This window comes from Anomaloglossus baeobatrachus, chromosome 9 (assembly GCF_048569485.1).
Source record: "Anomaloglossus baeobatrachus isolate aAnoBae1 chromosome 9, aAnoBae1.hap1, whole genome shotgun sequence".
NCBI classification, from domain to species: domain Eukaryota; kingdom Metazoa; phylum Chordata; class Amphibia; order Anura; family Aromobatidae; genus Anomaloglossus; species Anomaloglossus baeobatrachus.
This window is the reverse complement of record NC_134361.1, coordinates 77,051,701-77,072,564: the sequence shown is the minus strand read 5'-3', so window position 1 is coordinate 77,072,564 and position 20,864 is coordinate 77,051,701. Positions and strand designations below refer to the sequence as shown.

Here is a 20,864-nt window from a genome sequence, read left to right as displayed (position 1 = left end):
TGAAATTGCATTTGCATAGTTATGTAATTGATGCTGTAAAGCGTCTGACATTATGGAAAATCATCTAGATGGAAGTGTGTTCTGATGGATCTTTAACTTCTGAAAGGCATTATCAGCCCGGACATAGTGGACAGTCCGACACCTCCTACCCTATGTGACCCCCTCCTGCCCTAGGTGAGCCCTCCTACCCTAGGTGAGCTCTCCTGCCCTAGGTGAGCATTCCTGCCCTAGGTGAGCATGCCTGCCCTAGGTGAGCATTCCTGCCCTTGGTGAGTCCTCCTGCCCTAGGTGAGCCCTCCTGCTTTATGTGAGCCCTCCTGCCCTAGGTGAGCCCTCCTGCCCTAGGTGAGCCCTCCTGCTCTATGTGAGCCCTCCTGCCCTAGGTGACCCTCCTGCCCTAGGTGACCCTCCTGCCCTAGGTGACCCTCCTGACCTTGGTGAGCCCTCCTGCCCTTGGTGAGTCCTCCTGCCCTAGGTGAGCCCTCCTGCTCTAAGTGACCCCCACCTGCCCTATATGACCTTCAGCTAGTTCTTGCTGTCACACAATCCTAGAGTTTGTCACCTCAGTACGATGCATGAACTGAGGTGACTCAAAGAAAGGTGGCACATACCTGATATCAGCAGGAGCCTTCCAGATATACTCCACAACTATGATTAATATTGCCAGAATTGCAGCCTACACTAAAAACACATTCATTATGAATCACAAAGAAAGAACTTACTGCACAATAAGCAAATTATTTTAGAAGCGTGTGTTCCCAGAATTGCTCGACCTCAATATCTTTTTTCTACTTGCTTTTTTTGTATGCTTGATTTTGTGTTTATTATTCTGAAAAGTGACAGAAAACATCAATGTGTAGAGGAAAAGTTAGCAAACAATCATTAATGTGGTTTGGATCTCACTATTAGGATGCTGCCACTTCAAGTATTAGATAGTTTTTTGCATCGAAAGCAAGGAATTATCCCTCTACAAGTCACTCTATATCACACCCTCCCACCGATATTTGGTACCCACCAGCATTCTGGAGCTTCTTGTTCCTGAGGACTGACAGAATGACCAGTAGATTGCCCAAGATGTCCACAATAATGGTGAAGATGAGGACAGTGGCCAGAGCAGTGGTCAGCCCAGGGGAGGCTTGGTCCTCTCTCTCTGTGCCAGCTGTTCCAGGTGTCCAGCAGTCAAGACAGGTCCTGTTCACCTCCTTCATCTCTGGTCTACTGGATGGGGCTATCAGAACCAAAGTGGATCACTACACAGATTGCTGTTCTGTTCATAAGCAGTGGGCAGGTCTTCTGGACTCAGAGGAGTAAGACATGGACTTCTTTGGTTGCCCACACTAGCTTCCTTGGTGCCAATGTGTTCCTCACCAGCACCATAGCTGCAGACTCTTGATCATAGTAGGAGGCAGGCAGGGGTAGGTGCTGCCCTCCTCCCTGTTTCAGGTTCTTCTTTAACCCATGCATTGTCAGTTCCGAGGACTTCACACATTCACATCAAAAGGCATTCCCATTCATAAAGTCCAAGCTTCCTTACAGATGGCTGAGGCATTGTGCTCCAGTGTGCGCTCATGTGGTTACTGTTGCTCTTGCAGAGAGCATGCCTGTGTTCATGTCTCAGCTGTGCATCCAGTACAAAGTCTGGGAATCTGCTGTTTGGTTGCACATACTCTAATCTCCAGCCTGTTCTGTGCATGTAGTGAGTAATATGTGAGCAACCACTGGGAAAAGGCACAAGGAAACTGACAGCGGCAGTAAATGTATCTACTGGTAATAGGAAAATTGCAGATTTAATGAAATTTCTTCTTTCCAGCAGCACTCATTGCATCCAAGTGCACAAGAAATAAAGTCAAATATGTACGTGTTGTTAGTCTTTTAGAAGTATTCAATAACAGATGGTTATAGCATCATAAATTATTTCTTCATATGTGCTACAACATAGCTATGGGGCATTTTGCATCAAGAAGCAAATACCAACCAGGCATCTGTGTTTATGCAGAAGTACAGACTTTCTAGGCACAACATTACCAAGCAAAAGGGAGCAGCACCTGCTGATATCTATAAGAATAAAATCAAATTGTACTCACCACCCCCTCACAATAATGCTTTACCCCCCCCACCACCACATCCACCCTCCCCAGGTTTCAGCATTGCATCTGGTTATGGTGTACAGGCTGCAGCGGGAATATCACAACAGCAGCGCTGCAGCCAACCACTGCACTCAGCGGTAGAAGACAGGTCACTGAGCATAGTGATAGGCTGCAGCGCTGCTCATGTGACATCACTGCTGCAGGCTGTACACAATCACAGGGCAGGACTGAAGTCAAGATGAAATTGTAAAAAAAATGTTGAAAGGAAAAACCCCATGAGAAGCGTCTTTTAAGGAAAAAACCCCATGAGGTAGGTCTATTAAGGAAAAACCCCATGAGGTAGGTCTATTAAGGATAAACCCCATGAGGGGCATCTTTTAAGGAAAAACTCAATGAGAGGCGTCTTTTAAGGAAACTTGCATGAGGGGCATCTTTTAAGGAAAACCCCCTGAGGGGTGTCTTTTAAGGAAAAACCCCATGAGGGACATCTTTTCAGGAAAAACCCCAGCAGCGGCGTCTTTTAAGGAAAAACCCCCTGAGGGGCGTCTTTTACGGAAAAACCCCATGAGGTAGGTCTATTAAGGAAAAACCCCATGAGGGGCATCTTTTAAGGAAAAACCCAATGAGAGGCGTCTTTTAAGGAAAATTGCATGAGGAACATCTTTTAAGGAAAAACTCCATGAGGGGCATATTTTAAGGAAAAACACCCTGAGTGGTGTCTTTTAAGGAAAACCATGAGGGACATCTTTTAAGGAAAAACCCCATGAGGTAGGTCTATTAAGGAAAAACCCCATGAGGGGCATCTTTTAAGGAAAAACCCAATGAGAGGCGTCTTTTAAGGAAAATTGCATGAGGGGCATCTTTTAAGGAAAAACTCCATAAGGGGCATCTTTTAAGGAAAACCCCCCTGAGGGGTGTCTTTTAAGGAAAAACCCTATGAAGTAGGTCTATTAAGGAAAAAACCCATGAGGGGCATCTTTTAAGGAAAAACCCAATGAGAGGCGTCTTTTAAGGAAAATTGCATGAGGGGAATCTTTTAAGGAAAAACTCCATGAGGGGCATCTTTTAAGGAAAACCCCCCTGTGGGGTGTCTTTTAAGGAAAAACCCCATGAGGAACGTCTTTTAAGGAAAAACCCCCGCAGCGGCGTCTTTTAAGGAAAAACCCCCTGAGGGGAGTCTTTTAAGGAAAAACCCCAGGAGCGGGGTCTTCTAAAAAAAAACTCTTTGAGGGGTGTCTTTTAAAGAAAAACATTCCACGCTCACATTTCATACTGTCTCCTCATATTTCCCCCTTCTCCATAATGTTAATGCATGCAATCCCCCCTGCACCCCATAATGTTTTCTCATACGAGGGGCTGCTGTTAAGTCTTAGGTGGGCTTTGCACGTTGCGACATCGCAAGCCGATGCTGCAATGTCGCACGCGATAGTCCCCGCCCCCGTCGCAGGTACGATATCTTGTGATAGCTGGCATAGCGAAAATTATCGCTACGCCAGCTTCACATGCACACACCTGCCCTGCGACCGTCGCTCTGGCCGGCGACCCGCCTCCTTCCTAAGCGGGCGGGTCGTGCGGCGTCATAGCGACGTCACACGGCAGGCAGCCAATAGCGGCGGAGGGGCGGAGATAAGCAGGATGTAAACATCCCGCCCACCTCCTTCCTTCCGTATAGCCGCCGGCGGCAGGTAAGGATGTTCCTCGCTCCTGCAGCTTTACACACATCAATGTGTGCTGCCACAGGAACGAGGAACAGCATCGTACCTGTCGCGGCAGCGTAATTATGAAAAAGTCGGAGTCTGCACCGATGATACGATAACGACGCTTTTGCGCTCGTTTATCGTATCATCTAGGATTTACACACAACAATGTCGAAAGTGACGCCGGATGTGCGTCACTTTTGATTTGACCCCACCGACATCGCATGTGCGATGTTGCAACGTGCAAAGCCACCCTTAGGCTTTACCCAGAAAGAAACAAGATATGATGAAATTTGGTACTCTTGAGGTGTTTCTTCAGGTTTGGAAACAGATGATAGTCGGAGGACTTAGATCTGGTGAATAAGGTGGATGGTCAACCAGCTGGAGGCCTAGCTCTGCCAGTTTTGCCATGGTCGCTTGTGCAGTGTGAGCGGAGGTGTTGTCTCAAAGGAACAAGATTCCTTTGGACAGCATGCCGTGACTTTTGACCTTCAGAGCTGCCTTCAATTGGTCCAAAAGTTCAATGTAATACCTTGCATTGATGGTGGACCCCTTTGAAGGTAGTCCACTAGCAGCACACCCTCCTTATCCCAGAACACAGACGTCATCACCTCAGTGGTTGATTTTTCCACCCTGAACTTCTTTGGATGAGGAGAACCACTGTGCCTCCACTCTTTTGACTGCTCCTTGTTTTCAGGGCAATACAAATAAATCCAGATCTCATCCATAGTGACCAGTCGATCCAGGAAGTTCTTATCAGTCCAGAAACACTGACAAATGGACCGGGAAGTTTTCACTCGCATACTTCTCTGATATGTTGTCAAACATATGGCCGGCTTTAGGCATGTGCGACTTGTGCGGCCACACATAAATAAATATGCATGACAGTAGTTGTCGCGGGTGGGGAGGGCGCTGCGCTCACCCACTGCTTGGGTCCGGCTGCTACTGCTGCTCGCTCGGTCGGTGGCTCGAGCGGTGGGCCGGATCCCGGGGACTCGAGCAGCGCTCCTCGCCCGTGAGTGAAAGGGGTGGTTTGGTTTAGGGATATTGTCCGTGACGCCACCCACGGTTTGTGGTGAGGTTGGGACACCACCGCTGCTCTGTATGGGGATCCCGGGAGCGTTGACAGGGAGCAGCTGAGATGTTTTCTCCCCTCCGTGGGTAGGGGGGTTTTGGTGGTGCCGGGGCCCGGTGGTGGAGGTGGGTTGCGGGGCCTGGCTGGGTGCAGGGTCACGGGGCAGCGCAGTGCCAGACGGCATGGTGGTACTTACTCAGCCAGTAACGCACACGGAGTCTCTGGTAAAAGAAATGGCTGGATGGACGAGTCCCACAGACGGCTGCGGCGGTCACTCCCGGTAGGTTGGCGGTAACTGTCTCTCCCTGCACCGGTGTTCTGTTCTCGGCCCCAATGACTCCCCATCGGTATGTTGGCTAAGGGAGCCCTTCCTTTGCCCGCAGGCTCTGGCCCTGGGAGTTCTAGCTCTGGCGGTAGCTTTATCTCCCTCACGGTTTGGACGGTTGCCTTCAGGTTCCCGTCGCTGACAGATTTGACCGGTTTTACGGCGACTCGTAGCCTGGTCGGGGTCCGTAAGCCCTGCCGGATGGTGTTGGCGTCTCTTCGCTCCCTGATCCGGTACCGGCGGGCCACCGCCCGTCCCAGGTCCTTACTGTTGTACGTCAATCAGCCTCTCCTGCAGACGGTCACCACCATCTGCCAACCTTGCTGTTTCTGTGCCCGGGCCACGTACCCGGACACGGCCAGTCAGTTCCTCTACTACTTCTTCCCATGACTCTCACTCTCTCCTCTCTCAACTGTTCTTCCCTTCCTTTTCCCGCCTCCAGGACTGTGAACTCCTCGGTGGGAGGAGCCAACCGCCTGGCTCCGCCCCACCTGGTGTGTACATCAGCCCCTGGAGGGAGACAACAAGGATTTGTGTCTGACCTTGATGTTCCTAACCGGGGTGTGGGATGTGTTGTTGGCTTGTCAAGGGCGCCACATTCCCCCTTGGTTAAGCGCAGACCGTCCGCAGGCTGCTCGTCCATCACCGGTTTTATTTTCCCAACTAGGAAAAATAGAAAACGGTAAAACGTATAAAACACAAGCATTTCTATAAAACTTCCCTTAACGGGAGGCACTTTCTTTTAACGTCACTAAACATTTTTATTTAACGGTACGGCTTCTGCTCTCCCCCCCGCCCAAACAACCTGGCCCTGATGCTGCCCCTAAGAAGTGGGCAGCACCCCTTGCCCCAGTCCATATCCAAGTTGCCCGAGCGGGTACGGTCCCTTTCAGGGGACCCACGTCCATGGGGAACCCCTGACCCCCGGAGGATCGCCACCAGTCCAGGTGGTGGCCGGGCCCCAGCCTACTCCACTGCGGCCCTTCCTCCAATCTGCCTCTCCGGAGGCGGTCACGGTATTAAGCCAACAAATATATTTACATGCCATTAAGTTTGTGGTTGCCCTGCAAGTTCACAGGCGTGTCCGTAAGCAGTTCCTTACGCACGGTGGGGGTTAACGGTATAACAGGGACAACTCCAGTCCCAACAGGGACGGTTCTTCTCGGACGGTAAGGTCCCATCGGGGACTTGCTGTAGGGTCCCAGCGGGGACTATCAGTTGGGTCCCAGGGGTTATTCACTACACCTGACTCCGGGACAACTTCCTCCTGCAGCTTTCCCACGGTCCACCACCGGACAGCACGAGCCCCCAATGCCACCCTCACACAGGGGTGACACTGTCCCACAGGACTCCACTTCAAACTGCCGGCAGTGCGGGTACGGCTGTTCCTCCCCCCGGACTCTTGGAATCGTGAGGGCCAACGGGAACATCACAGGGTCCCAACGGGGACCGACAGCAAGGTAGCCGGGAACCGCTGCCACATCCTTTTTCTCCAAGCAGCAGCCGCTCCAGGTCAGTCGGTGTGGGGGACGGGCCCAGCCGGAGTCCCTCCGTGCCGGCTACGACCGGCACCTTCAGTAGTGAGGGGCCCCGCTGTGACATCGCCTGCTCTGCCGCTTGGCAGCTACATCCCCACAGTGCCTCAGCCGAATCTGGGTGTCTGGGAGCGGTCAGCAGGACTGGCGGTGCTGGCGTTGGGTTGAAGATCGCCTCCGTTGCGGCCGGGCGGACTGCCGGGGCCGTCGTCATCTCCGTCGCGGCCAGGATGGAAGCCGGGACGGGTGCCAGGGCGGTGGTAAAGGTAAGGCCCGGGGGCCGCAGGTCTGGGCCCTCTCCCACAGACGCTGCGGGCTCCGCTACCAGTGACAGTGGTAACGGGTCGGTCGGGGCGGTGGCCGCGTACAGGGGCAGTAAGGGAGGTGGCATAGTGGATGGCAGCAGTCCGGGCCCCTCAGACGCAGCGGCCGTTCCCTCGGGGACATAGGGGCGTGGGCCGCTTACCTGCTCTGCTGGAACCACCTCCACTCCGCATGCCCACACGGTTGCAGCCAGGCCCTTCTTCTCCGACGTCCACTCTGCCATCATGGAGTGGACCGCGGCCTGGAGCTCCTGGCACGTCTTGCTGCTGGGCCCAGGAACTTGTTCTGGCAGAGTCCTGGCGTCCCTGCACTCTGCAGCGTTAATTACATGCAATCTTCAAGCACTGCCGCTCCTGCGGCCAGCGCTCCTCCGCCAGACATAGACATCTTCTCTCCGTCAGGCGCAGACATCTTGTTTCCGTCCCCCCTTGGAGTCTTTCCGGTACCTCCTCTTCAGGGTTGGAGCTTCGGCTTTCGCGCCTCCACTGCTCGGGAAGACGCTCGAGCGGGGACTTTTCGCGCCCAAGATGGCGGATTCTGAAAATTTTCGGCCGGACACCTCCGGCGGGACACAAGGCGTACCTCTACCAGACGGCAGAGCGGTAAGATCCTGTTCGTGACGCCAAGTTGTCGCGGGCGGGGAGGGCGCTGTGCTCACCCACTGCTTGGGTCTGGCTGCTGCTGCTGCTCGCTCGGTCGGTGGCTCGAGTGGTGGGCCGGATCCCGGGGACTCGAGCGGCGCTCCTCGCCCGTGAGTGAAAGGGGTGGTTTGGTTTAGGGATATTGTCCGTGATGCCACCCACGGTTTGTGGTGAGGTTGGGACACCACAGCTGCTCTGTATGGGGATCCCGGGAGCGTTGACAGGGAGCAGCTGAGATGTTTTCTCCCCTCCGTGGGTAGGGGGGTTTTGGTGGTCCCGGGGCCCGGTGGTGGAGGTCGGAAGGTGGGTTGCGGGGCCTGGCCGGGTGCAGGGTTGCGGGGCAGCGCAGTGCCAGACAGCACGGTGGTACTTACTCAGCCAGTAACGCACACGGAGTCTCTGGTAAAACAAACGGCTGGATGGACGAGTCCCACAGATGGCTGCGGCGGTCACTCCCGGTAGGTTGGCGGTAACTGTCTCTCCCTGCACCGGTGTTCTGTTCTCAGCCCCAATGGCTTCCCACTGATAGCCCGCTCCCCAGCGGTATGTTGGCTAAGGGAGCCCTTCCTTTGCCCGCAGGCTCTGGCCCTGGGAGCTCTAGCTCTGGCGGTAGCTTTATCTCCCTCACGGTTTGGACGGTTGCCTTCAGCCGGGTCTTTACTGCTGGGAAACCCCGGGGGTTCCCATCGCTGACGGATTTGACCGGTTTTACGGCGACTCCTAGCTTGGTCGGGGTCCGTAGGCTCTGCCGGATGGTGCTGGCTTCTCTTCGCTCCGCGATCCGGTACCGCCGGGCCACTGCCCGTCCCCGGTCCTTACGGTTGTACGTCAATCGGCCTCTCCTGCAGACGGTCACCACCGTCTGCCAACCTTGCTGTTTCTGTGCCCGGGCCATGTACCCGGACACGGCCAGTCAGTTCCTCTACTACTCCTTCCCCTGACTCTCACTCTCTCCTCTCTCAACTGTTCTTCCCTTCCTTTTCCCGCCTCCAGGACTGTGAACTCCTCGGTGGGAGGAGCCAACCGCCTGGCTCCGCCCCACCTGGTGTGTACATCAGCCCCTGGAGGGAGGCAACAAGGATTTGTGTCTGACCTTGATGTTCCTAACCGGGGTGTGGGATGTGTTGTTGCAGTACCTGTGACATCCTGGCTTGTCCAGGGCGCCACATAATTAGCCGGGCAGGAAGCAGCAGCCAGCAGAGGCCGTAGACACCTGGAGAAGTTGAATGTAAAAATCACTTTATTTTCAATGTCCGTGTTTTTCTGGTACATGTTTCACGGATCACACCATTGGGTGGTCTGTGGGACATCAGTGATGCCGGAAAAAAGTGGACATGTTTCTGTGCACATAAGATAAAGTGTGTGAGCAACAGGGAGTACCTGCCTAAAAAAGCTCTGCAAATACACCATAGCAAAGGGACATGATGCACAGCAATTTCAAAATGATTTTGCTGTGCACATGTTCCGTCTCTGGTTAATTATTTTAGCTGCTGTAGGCTTCAAAAGCCATGAAACGGCTAAAAGAAGTAACCTTCTCATTCGTGGGGCGTCTAAAATTGGAAGAAGCCCCTCGCTCTATATACTTAAAGGACACAGAATACAGCCATTGCATAGACACCAGAAATGAAGCCAGTAACAACGGTGCATACATATAGACTTTCAGGATGTTTTTTGCAAATGATTTTTATTTTTTTTTAAATAACTAAATTGCAGTATGCTTAGGGTGAGGCTTTTTTGTCATTTTACAGTAGATGAAAAAAACAAACGCAGCAGAAAAGCAATACAACTGGGCACCGGGGTCTTGTGATCTGCAGCCAATCAGCAGCTGCTTCACTATCCCTCTTTCAAAACTGTAATCCAGCTGCTGCTGTTTTATGACTTCCTCTGGATGTCAGTTTTATCTAAAGGATGAGAGAGTAAAGCAGCTGCTGATTGGCTGCAGGTCGCCTGTGACATGGTTTGGGGGCACCAAAGCGTAATTTGGCACAGGGCGCCATTGAGCCTAAGGCCGGCCCTGGTCAAACATATAGGGACCCACTTTTGCAGATCACTTCCTTATTTCCTCATGTCCAAATGTTCTCATGAACATAATGACAAACACACGTTCACAGGAAATCCCCATGATGTCTGCTATTGCTTTATCTGAAATTTGTTGATTCTCCAGTATGAGGTTGAGCACAGCATCGACTATCTCCAGAACAACAACCACTCTCAGTCATCCAGGACGTTCCTCATCATTGGTGCTGAAGTGGCCAATTTTAAATTTGGCAACCCAATTCTTAACTGTGGAATATGAAGGGCATTGATCCCCCAATGTCTGGAACATATCACCATGAATATCCTTCGTGGACTTTCCTTGCAGAAACAAGAATTCTATCCCTCCTCTGCTCTCAGTTGCTGTGAATATCGCATTAGGCTCCCCCATTTTGTTTTCCCGCGTGTGTAGAACACTGTTGCCATAAGCAACAAACACAACATTTTGAAAACATATATTAGACACATAAGGCTTTCATGTGATGTAACATTCGTTACCATAGAAACAAAGATCATAACGCCAAAGACTTATCAGCAGCCCCTCGTATATCCCCCCTCCCCCCTCACTCCCCATAGTGTGTCAGCACCTATTCCACCATTCCCCTCTCCATACTGTTTCCTCATACATTCCCCCCTCACTCCCTATACTGTGTCCACGCCAATTCCACCCCCTATCGCTCACCATACTATTTCCAAAAACATTCCCCACTCAGTCATGCTGAGTCTGCCTCCATTCTCCCTACTTAGCTCACTATACTGTTTTCTCAAACATCCCCGCCTCGCTCCATATACTGTGTCGCACCTATTCCCCTCCCTCTCACTTTCCATACTGTCTCTTCTTACATCCTCTTTCCTTTACTGTTCATGCCCCATCTTCCCCTCCTTGCTGAGTGTCATGTGTCCTCACACAGTATTGTGAAGCCCCACAGGTGTTGGGTCGGTGCATTACCTTCAGGGACTCCACTCGGCTGGATCTTGTTACAGGTAGGAAATCTTCTATTTGTCGTGACGCCACTCTCAGAATTGCGGTCAGTGGGGACCGCCACTGCAGATTAAGGGATGCCTGGGGCTGATGGTGAGTGCAGTTAGTTGGAATAGCCTCCTGAGAGTGAGGCAAGCCCCAGGGCCCTGTGTAGGTGCGTAGTACCACAAGGCGCAGAATAACTCCACACACGCAGAATGTCTTTCAGGGGTTTTACTCACTTCAGATGGCAGGGTGAGTAACCCGGGCGTAGCTGGGATGAACCAGGCTGGAACCAGGTATCCTTCAGGCTGACTTCTGATGGTGACTACCAACTCGCCTTCCTTAGCCCTTGGTGGTTTGGGGTAACCCCGACTTTTAGTCCCTATGGGGGTCACCCAGGGAAGTTGCTGAAGCCTCACTCCCCTTCGTTTGCCGTTTGCTTGTCGCCTGGGCCAGATCACTCCAGCTGCTTGCCTCCTGTGAACTGTGGGCCCTAACTGTGGCTACGTGGCTGCGGCTTTTAGGTGTTGTGGTGTGGGCTTTGAGGGCCCCACACCGGCAGGTTTAGCAGGGAAAGGTGGATCTATCCCCGCTCCGGGATCTGCCGCCCGTTTGGGCCTGGTTCTCCCTAGCAGTCTCCTTACTTCCCACTCTGTGCTCTCTCTCTAGCTGGAGATGGGTTTCGGGTAGCACTCCTAGGTGACCGTTCTCCCCCGTCGGTAGCCACTGCGCGGACGCTGTCAGACTACAGCAGCCCAGGGGAAGGGGTCAGCTCTCCTCGGAGCTCCCTGGACTCTGCTCTGAACCGGCTCACATCTGGGACCTTCACCGCTGCTCCTGTCTGAGCTCCACTTCCATGCTCCTCACTGCTCCACCCTCTGCTGCAGACTGTTTTCTCCTCCTTCTCTTTTCCCTTTGTGCCTGCCTACGCCACCTAGCAACCAGGCTCTCTTACCACACCCCTTGAGAGGAGATGGAGGCTTTTGGCCCCCTCCACTATTCCAGTGGAGGTGAAGGCTTTTCCCCCCTCCTGGGATCCCCAGGGGTCCTCTCATAGGTACATGTGTGAGACCTGATCACTATGCGCCTGTGTAGTCACACCTCGGTCAGCCTTCTGGATTACCTGTTTGTACTGTCCCCAGCATGGGTGCAGTACTCAGTGGTGCCTGACCAGGTCAGGGGCGCCACATTCCCCCTTAGTTATCACCAGCACGTCCTCGGGCTGCAAGACAACATTTTAAAATGCATAAAACATTAAAACATGTAAAACATTTTTAAAAGCACCAGGTACCATACATCACCACCCTCCACCCACAAGTCCGTTAACCCACCCAAACCCTTTTACGTTGGCCGCGCCTTCAGCCACTTCTGGCAGGATGTAGAGGCGGCTTTCATGGTCTGGTGGTCTTCAGGGTATACCTGGCCTGGTGGATCCGCGCCTTCAGCCTCTTCTGGCAGGATGTAGAGGCGGCCTCCACAGTTGGTGCTGACCAGGTACCCTCTTTGTGGTGGAGAGCCAGGCCCCATAAACAGGCATGCTCTCTGGTTGCAGGTAAGCCAAGGCCCTATATACGGATGTGCCCCCTGGTTGCAGACGAGCCAAGCCCCTAAACAGGCTGGCTCTGGTGGTGGTGCCCTCTGGTGTAACTATTTACACTGCGAGAGTTTGTGGCTATAGCCAGTTCATAGCCTTAAGGTTCATTTCTCACATCAGTTTATGTGGGCACATACTTAAACTTTAAAACGTTGCAAACTTCAAAACTGGTAACTTGCTGTATTTCTTATTTTAGGCAGATTCCTCTTCACCAGGGCTTGGGCCTGTAGGGCTGCGGCACCTGTTGGTTTCTCCATCTTGGTCATCAATGGGTTCCTTTTCTTTTCTTTCCTCTGTATCTTCTGTATCTGTTTCTTTCTCCGTATCGGTTTCTTTTTCTGTAGGACATGGTGTTACGTCTAGCGCATACCACCCTCTTTCTCCTTGATGCATGGTAAACTGTACGGAATCTCCCATTCTTAAGTTTCTTCCAGGATGTCCTCTGGGCAAATTAGCTCTGACGTCTCTCCTATTGACAAAAATGCCTTCTTTGATACCAGGTGCAACGATGAATCCGTATCCTGACTTCAGGCTAAAGTCTTCCACAATTCCTCTACAAAGGGGTCCTCTGACCTGTGCTTTGGCTCTTCTCAGGAACCGTTTTTCTTCTAGGTCTCTGGCCGTGACTTCTCTCTGCTCTGGGGATGGCGGCGCAGGGGAAGACTGGGTTCTGCTGCGGCGCCGTGTCTTGCGGGCTGGATTCTGCGAGGTGCAGCTTACAAGCTCCCAGGTGAGGCTTTGGGGCAGATCCTCTTCAGCAGAAGGTGTTAGGTCTTCCTCATCCCAGCGGGAATATGGCAACATCTCCGGCTCTGGGCATGGATCCACTGCTGGTATCTCCGGGGTCAGCTCCTCAGCTTCCTGGCCTCCTCTCCCCCTTAGTTCTTCTTGGCACTCCTTTGGTGGCGGTGCTGGGGGTGAACTTCCTTCAGCAGGCCCAGGCGGGGGACTCTTTGGCGTGATTGCTGCAGGGGTTGCCGGAATCCTCTTGGGGGTATGCGGAGGGAGCATGTACCGGTCCACCATCCATTGTGGAAACTTGGCCTCCATGTCAGCCTTCAGCTGCCAGTATGCGGGGTCCTCCCCCAGTGTGGGCTTTCCAGCAGGGACCTCTTTGGACTGGGGAGCGGTGTCTGCTCTTGCCTTGCAGGCCGGGGAAAATGGTGATACAATCTTATCTTGGCGGGCCGCGCCCGATATGGCGGCGGCCTGGTCTTGGCGGGCCGCGCCTGGCATGGCGGCGGCCTGGTCTTGGCGGGCCGCGCCCTGTGTGGCGGCGGCCTGGATCGGCGTCGCTGTCGCGATGGGATCGGTGCAGGCTGGGCTGGGCGTCGCTGCAGCGATCGGAGCTTGGCGGGCCGCACCGGACGTGGCTGCGGCCTGGTTCAGCACCTCACTTGCGGCGCGGACGAGCGTTGCTGCTGCGGTGGGGTCTCGGCGGGCCGGGCCTAGCATGGCGGCGGCCTGGGTCAGCGTCACACCTGCAGCGCGGATGAGGGTCGCGGTGGCAGCCGGTTCTTTACGGGCCGGGCAGGGCATCGCTGCAGGGACCGGGTCTTGGTGGGCCGAGCAGGGCATCGCTGCGGCGGCCTGGGCTTGGCGGGCCGCACCTGGCGTGGCTGCGGCCTGGCTCAGCGTCGCCGCGCCGGGCGCCTCTTCAGGGACCGCGGGCGTGGCAGCAGGGGTCGGGGCACTCGCGCTGGCAGGGGCATCACTGGACTCACCCATCGGTGGCAGCATCGGGGTCTGAGTCGTTGCCACTCGGTCTGGCGCTCGGCGCGCGGCTCTCCCTTCATAGGCCTGAACCGCGGCAGCCATCTCCAGAAGTTCCATGCGTTCTTCTCTGATCTGCTCCACGACCCGGGTCTCCAGTCGGTCGCAGAACTGGGCCAGCTCCCGATACCACCAGGCAGCGGAGCCCGGTTCTGGGTTTCTGCGGTCAGACGCCATTTCTTCTGCGCCCTCTTCTGCACGATTTCCCAGCAGTGGACTCGTCGTTGCCTCTAGTAGCAAGCTGTTCAGTTTCCGCTCTGCCTCTTTCAGCAGCTCCTCTCCCAGCAGCAGGCTTCTGGCTCCCTTTCTGTCCCGACGTCTCTGGACGCTTCCGCTCTCTTCACAAGCGAGGTCAGAACTCTGCAGGGGATCTCTGGGTAGCCACACCTCTTCGTGGGCGGTAACTTCTCCCAGCGCGGGCTGCTGTTGTTTTTCAGCGCGCTTTTCATGGTGGCAATATGGCGGCGCTTCCAATTTTTCAAGCGGACCGCCCAGGCACATGGTCACCTGTCTGGACAGGTCTAGTCCTTATCCTGTTCGTGACGCCAGATGTGAAGCCCCACAGGTGTTGGGTCGGTGCATTACCTTCAGGGACTCCACTCGGCTGGATCTTGTTACAGGTAGGAAATCTTCTATTTGTCGTGACGCCACTCTCAGAATTGCGGTCAGTGGGGACCGCCACTGCAGATTAAGGGATGCCTGGGGCTGATGGTGAGTGCAGTTAGTTGGAATAGCCTCCTGAGAGTGAGGCAAGCCCCAGGGCCCTGTGTAGGTGCGTAGTACCACAAGGCGCAGAATAACTCCACACACGCAGAATGTCTTTCAGGGGTTTTACTCACTTCAGATGGCAGGGTGAGTAACCCGGGCGTAGCTGGGATGAACCAGGCTGGAACCAGGTATCCTTCAGGCTGACTTCTGATGGTGACTACCAACTCGCCTTCCTTAGCCCTTGGTGGTTTGGGGTAACCCCGACTTTTAGTCCCTATGGGGGTCACCCAGGGAAGTTGCTGAAGCCTCACTCCCCTTCGTTTGCCGTTTGCTTGTCGCCTGGGCCAGATCACTCCAGCTGCTTGCCTCCTGTGAACTGTGGGCCCTAACTGTGGCTACGTGGCTGCGGCTTTTAGGTGTTGTGGTGTGGGCTTTGAGGGCCCCACACCGGCAGGTTTAGCAGGGAAAGGTGGATCTATCCCCGCTCCGGGATCTGCCGCCCGTTTGGGCCTGGTTCTCCCTAGCAGTCTCCTTACTTCCCACTCTGTGCTCTCTCTCTAGCTGGAGATGGGTTTCGGGTAGCACTCCTAGGTGACCGTTCTCCCCTGTCGGTAGCCACTGCGCGGACGCTGTCAGACTACAGCAGCCCAGGGGAAGGGGTCAGCTCTCCTCGGAGCTCCCTGGACTCTGCTCTGAACCGGCTCACATCTGGGACCTTCACCGCTGCTCCTGTCTGAGCTCCACTTCCATGCTCCTCACTGCTCCACCCTCTGCTGCAGACTGTTTTCTCCTCCTTCTCTTTTCCCTTTGTGCCTGCCTACGCCACCTAGCAACCAGGCTCTCTTACCACACCCCTTGAGAGGAGATGGAGGCTTTTGGCCCCCTCCACTATTCCAGTGGAGGTGAAGGCTTTTCCCCCCTCCTGGGATCCCCAGGGGTCCTCTCATAGGTACATGTGTGAGACCTGATCACTATGCGCCTGTGTAGTCACACCTCGGTCAGCCTTCTGGATTACCTGTTTGTACTGTCCCCAGCATGGGTGCAGTACTCAGTGGTGCCTGACCAGGTCAGGGGCGCCACAGTATGAGAGCCCATGTGGCTAATAAAGTCCACTTGTATTTCACTTTATTGGTGTGCTGCCGCCATATTTTTTCATGTTGTTTAACAGGCTTGGCAATTCACAGGAGGGCTTGCACCTGAACTATCTACACCGTGTGCAGAATTATTAGGCAAATTGTATTTTAGAGGATTTTTTTATTATTGATCAACAACAGTGTTCTCAATCAACCCAAAAGACTAAATATCAAAGTTTAATATTTTTGGAAGTTGGAGTGGGGTTTTTTTTACATTTGGCTATCTTAGGAGGATATCTGTTTTTGCAGGTAACTATTACTGTGCAGAATTATTAGGTAACTTAATAAAAACAAAATATATTCCCATCTTACTTGTTTATTTTCACCAGGTAAACCAATATAACGGCAGAAAAATTTAGAAATAAACATTTCTGACATGCAAAAACAAAACCCCCAAAAATTAGTGACCAATATAGCCACCTTTCTTTATCATGACACTCAACGGCCTACCATACATAGATTCTGTCAGTTGCTTGATCTGTTTACGATCAACATTGTGGGCAGCAGCCTCCCAGACACTGTTTCGAGAGGTGTACTGTTTTCCCTCCCTGTAGATCTCACATTTTATGAGGGACCACAGGTTCTCTATGGGGTTCAGATCAGGTGAACAAGGGGGCCATGTCATTATTTTTTCATCTTTTAGACCTTTAATGACCAGCCACGCTGTGGAGAAGGTTGGATGCATGTGATGGTGTGACGCCCCTGGTCTATCAGGTCGTCACAGCGTATTCCACAATCTGCCCTCCCATGCAGTGTCCACCTCCTTCTTGGTTTTGGGTCCCTAACTATATGGTGTTGCCTACATCAGCTAATCAAATCCTAGGTACACTCTGCACCACACCCACCAAACACACCAGTGGACGGCTTGAGTTGAACAGAGTCGCCCACCTGGGGGGGTTGGAAAGGGGATGTCAGGAATGCCAGAAGCAGAGAGTTGAGTCTGGGAAGTGAGAGAGAGAGGAGGTAAGAAGCAGGGCTCCTGGGAAGTAATCTAGGTGGCAGACGGTGGTCTGGGCCTAGAGGAGCTGGACCCCCGGTCGCAGGGGATCATGGCAAGGGGCATGGATCTGTCGAGGAGAACAGCCAGCGGCCTTACACCATCACCAGGCTGGGACCAAGGCACGACGGGGTACGTGGACCCTAGGTCGGGGAGTAGCTTCAGGTAACTCGATAATTTACCCGAGGAGAACGGAGTCTTCAAGAGCCATTCCCACCAGCTCCAGAATCTGGCTACTAGCGCAACGAGGGAAATAGGACTTTCCACCCAAAATAGTCCAGAAAATCCCAAGTGTGAACCTGAGAGCAAGCTCCCACACTTAACCACAGTAGGGAGCGGGACCCGGCAGGTTTCATACTACCGGGACGAACAGAAAAGCAAACTTAGTGCCAGGAGGCAGGTCACGGATCACCAGGCAGCACCATTGGTGATGGAACCCAGACTAAGCTCCCCTCTGCGGCAGCGGTATCCAGAACTTTAGTTTACCCAGTTGTTGGTGTCAGCTAATGGACTGAGTGAGTACGCAAGTGACCCTTTTACATCCAACGGCACCCCCCCTCACCATCACTGAATCCCGGGGTATTCCCCCCTACCTGTGGAGGGTCACAACATCTGGCTGCCCTATTCCATCATGCCCGGGTACTCCCAACTGCAGCGGTAGTACTAATAATTACCACATACCACGGGTCGCGTCACAAACTCTAATACATCGCCTGTGAATACCCCCCCCCTTCCGCGGAGACCCTTGAGCCACTGCGGATCCGGATCCGAGCAGCTCGGCTGCTGGCAGGCGGGCGGCACAATGGAGCATTGTCCTGCATGAAAATCATGTTTTTCTTGAACAATACCGACTTCTTCCTGTACTACTGCTTAAAGAAGTTGTCTTCCAGAAACTGGCAGTAGGTGTGGGAGTTTAACTTCACTCCATCCTCAACCCGAAAATGTCCCACAAGTTCATCTTTGATGATATCAGCCCTTACCAGTACCCCACCTCCACCTTGCTGGCATCTGAGTCGAAGTGTAGCTCTCTGCCCTTTACTAATCCAGCCTCTGACCCATCCATCTGGCCCATCAAGAGTCACTCTCATTTCATCAGTCCATAAAACCTTTGAAAAATCAGTCTTAAGATATTTCTTGCCCAGTCTTGACGTTTTATCTTATGTTACTTGTTCAAAGGTGGTGGTTTTTCAGCCTTCCTTACCTTGGTCATGTCCCTGAGTATGGCACACCTTGTGCTTTTTGATACTTCAGTAATGTTGTAGCTCTGAAATATGGCCAAACTGGTGGCAAATGGCATCTTGGCAGCTTCACGCTTGATTTTCCTCAATTCATGGGCAGTTATTTTATGCCTTTTTTGTCCAACATGCTTCTTACGACCCTGTTGGCTATTTGCCATAAAACGCTTGATTGTTCGGTGATCACGCTTCAAACGTGTGGCAATTTCAAGACTGCTGCATCCCTCTGCAAGACATCTCCCAATTTTGGACTTTTCAGAGCCCGTTAAATCTCTCTTCTGACCTATTTTGCCAAAGGAAAGGAAGTTGCCTAATAATTAAGCACACCGTATATATGGTGTTGATGTCATTACACCACACCCCTCCTCATTACAGAGATGCATCACCTGATTTACTTATTTGGTAGTTGGCTCTCAAGCCTATACACCTTGGAGTAGGACAACATGTATAAAAAGTATCATGTGATCAAAATACTCATTTGCCTAATAATTCTGCACACAGTGTAGCTGGCACTGCTTTTGATATGTATTTTTACATAGATAGATAGATAGATAATATTCTGCTGAGGATACAAAGAGAGAAGCACAGTAGTGTCGTGGATCAGCACTGTCATTTTTTTTGCCTTCTCCCCACACTGACAACATTAAAAAGATTTTAAACTGGTTGAGAATCTGTTTAAATGAGAAATATAATCCTAAAAAACATTTTTTTCATTTTATTGACTACAAAGGGGAGATTGGAAATGATTGAATACTATTTTATTTATAAGGCATTTGTCAAATATTTTCATAAATGGCTGGAAATGAAGGGATATGATAAAGTAATTTACATAATAAATTTCCCATCAGTCTAATGTTGCTGGTCTTAGCTGTCCAACACTGATAAAATTCCAACTAACCTAACGTAATTGTTGCTGCTAATTATTTTCCCAGCAGATATGTGCCGGCTATCCCAGCTGAGGTCAGTGATTGGCTGCAGTAGTCAAATGAGGATGTCAGTATATCATCATAAGTGAACAGTTGACAAAAACTAACGTTTGAAGATCGGCAGTGTTGTGGCGCCCCTGACCTGGTCAGGCACCACAGAGTATTGCACCCATGCTGGGGGCAGTGCTTCCAGGTAATCTCCAAAGGCCAGGATGAGGTGCACACACAAACACATAGTGACCAGGTCTTGCACACCATTAGAAGGGACCCTTGGGTAGCCAGAAGGGGTTAACTTTCAATTCCCAGCAAGGGGTATGATCAGAGGCTGGTTGCTAGGAAGCAGGGCAGACAGGAAGAGAAGGAGGAGCAAGTAGTTTGAAGCTGAGTGTGGAAGAGTTTGGAAGGGAGCAGAGGGGCTCTGATGTCAGCCAGGCCCTGTGGAGTGCAGTAGCTGAACACGGGGGAGAAAGGGTACCTGTGGGTCGGCCTGAAAGACACCCAGAGAGAGGGGTGGCTGAGTAAGGAGATCCCTGGTATTCCAGCACGCAAGGGGAGACAGGTCCCCAGAGCAGGCAGCAAATCATCCAGAGCTGCTCAATCTTCAGGTGGGGGTACTTCATGCCCTCACCACCACCACACAGAGTCCGAGCCAAGCAGCAATCACCAGGCCCATAAGGGGACAGGGCCAGAAGCCATCCCACCAAGGTCACGCTGCCGGCAGACGGGCCAGAGAGGGGAGCGGGGTTTAGAAACAGCTTCCCTGGAGGAATCCTACCACACTTCAAGTAAGGGATCCTCCCAAACAAAAGGAGGGCGAGTGGACAGCTACCCTCAGAACGGCCTTCTGGAATTCCTGGTTCCACCTGGTTATCGCAGTGTCGCCCAGGCATCTCACAGTGACCACCAAACAGTGAGTAAACACGTTAAAAGACTTTTTGTACTGTTTGAGTTATTCTGCGACCTGTGGTTCCACACACCTAACCAGGGCCCTGGGGCTTGCCTCACTCTCAGGAGGTTATTACAACTAACTGCACCCACCATCAGCCCCAGGCATCCCTTAACCTGCAGTGGCAGTCTCCACTGACCGCAATTGTGAGAGTGGCGTCACGACAATCCCAAAACGAAGGTTCCCTACCTGTGACCAGACCGACCCATCACGTGGAGTCCCTGAAGGTAATGCACCGTTACACCGCACCTGTGGGGCTTCACATTCTGGCGTCACGAACAGGATAATGACTAGACCTGTTCAGACAGGTGACCGTGCGCCTCAGAGGTCCGACGGAAAAAATTGATCCGCCGCCATATTGCCATCTTCAAAAGCGCACGCTGCAGCCCGCACGAGGAAGAAGAGCACCGCCCACGAAGAGGTGTGGCCGCCCCAGAATCCCCAGAGCATTCTGACCCAGGAAGTGGAGGGAGCGCGCAGATTTTAAAGAAGAGAAGCGGGACCTGGAAGAAAAATGAACGCTGCGGGAGGTAATGCCCCCTGGCAGGGCGACGCAGGCCAAGCGATGCCAGCCCCCGGCGCGGTGAACGCAGCAGCGCCTGGTGCCGGTGCCGCGGTCACAGCTGCACCGGCTGAAGTCGCCCCGATTATGCCGATTTCCTTACCGTATGTCCCAGGGGCGCAGTGGCTGCCCCAATATGCCGGCAAAATAGACACACTGACCGGATTTAAGAAAAAGATCAACACCCTGCTGGACATGTACGCAATGACCGGTAAGCAGAGGGCCGCCAAGGTGCTGGGACAATTGACTGGAGCAGCAGAATTGGAGGCTGAGTCCTGGATCAGTGATGAGCGGAGCTCTGTAGAAGC

General features: G+C 52.9%; 1 protein-coding gene across 1 annotated transcript in view; it reads right to left on the bottom strand.

The window, feature by feature from the left end:
- LOC142251211 (melatonin receptor type 1C) overlaps positions 1-1,678 on the bottom strand; it is a 262,709-nt gene extending 261,031 nt beyond the window's left edge. The window contains exon 1 of the mRNA XM_075323811.1: positions 1,016-1,678. Within this exon, the coding sequence (XP_075179926.1) occupies positions 1,016-1,208 (193 nt within the window). The 5' untranslated portion in view covers positions 1,209-1,678. The remainder of the gene's footprint in view (positions 1-1,015) is intronic.
- Between the last annotated feature and the right edge of the window lie 19,186 nt (positions 1,679-20,864).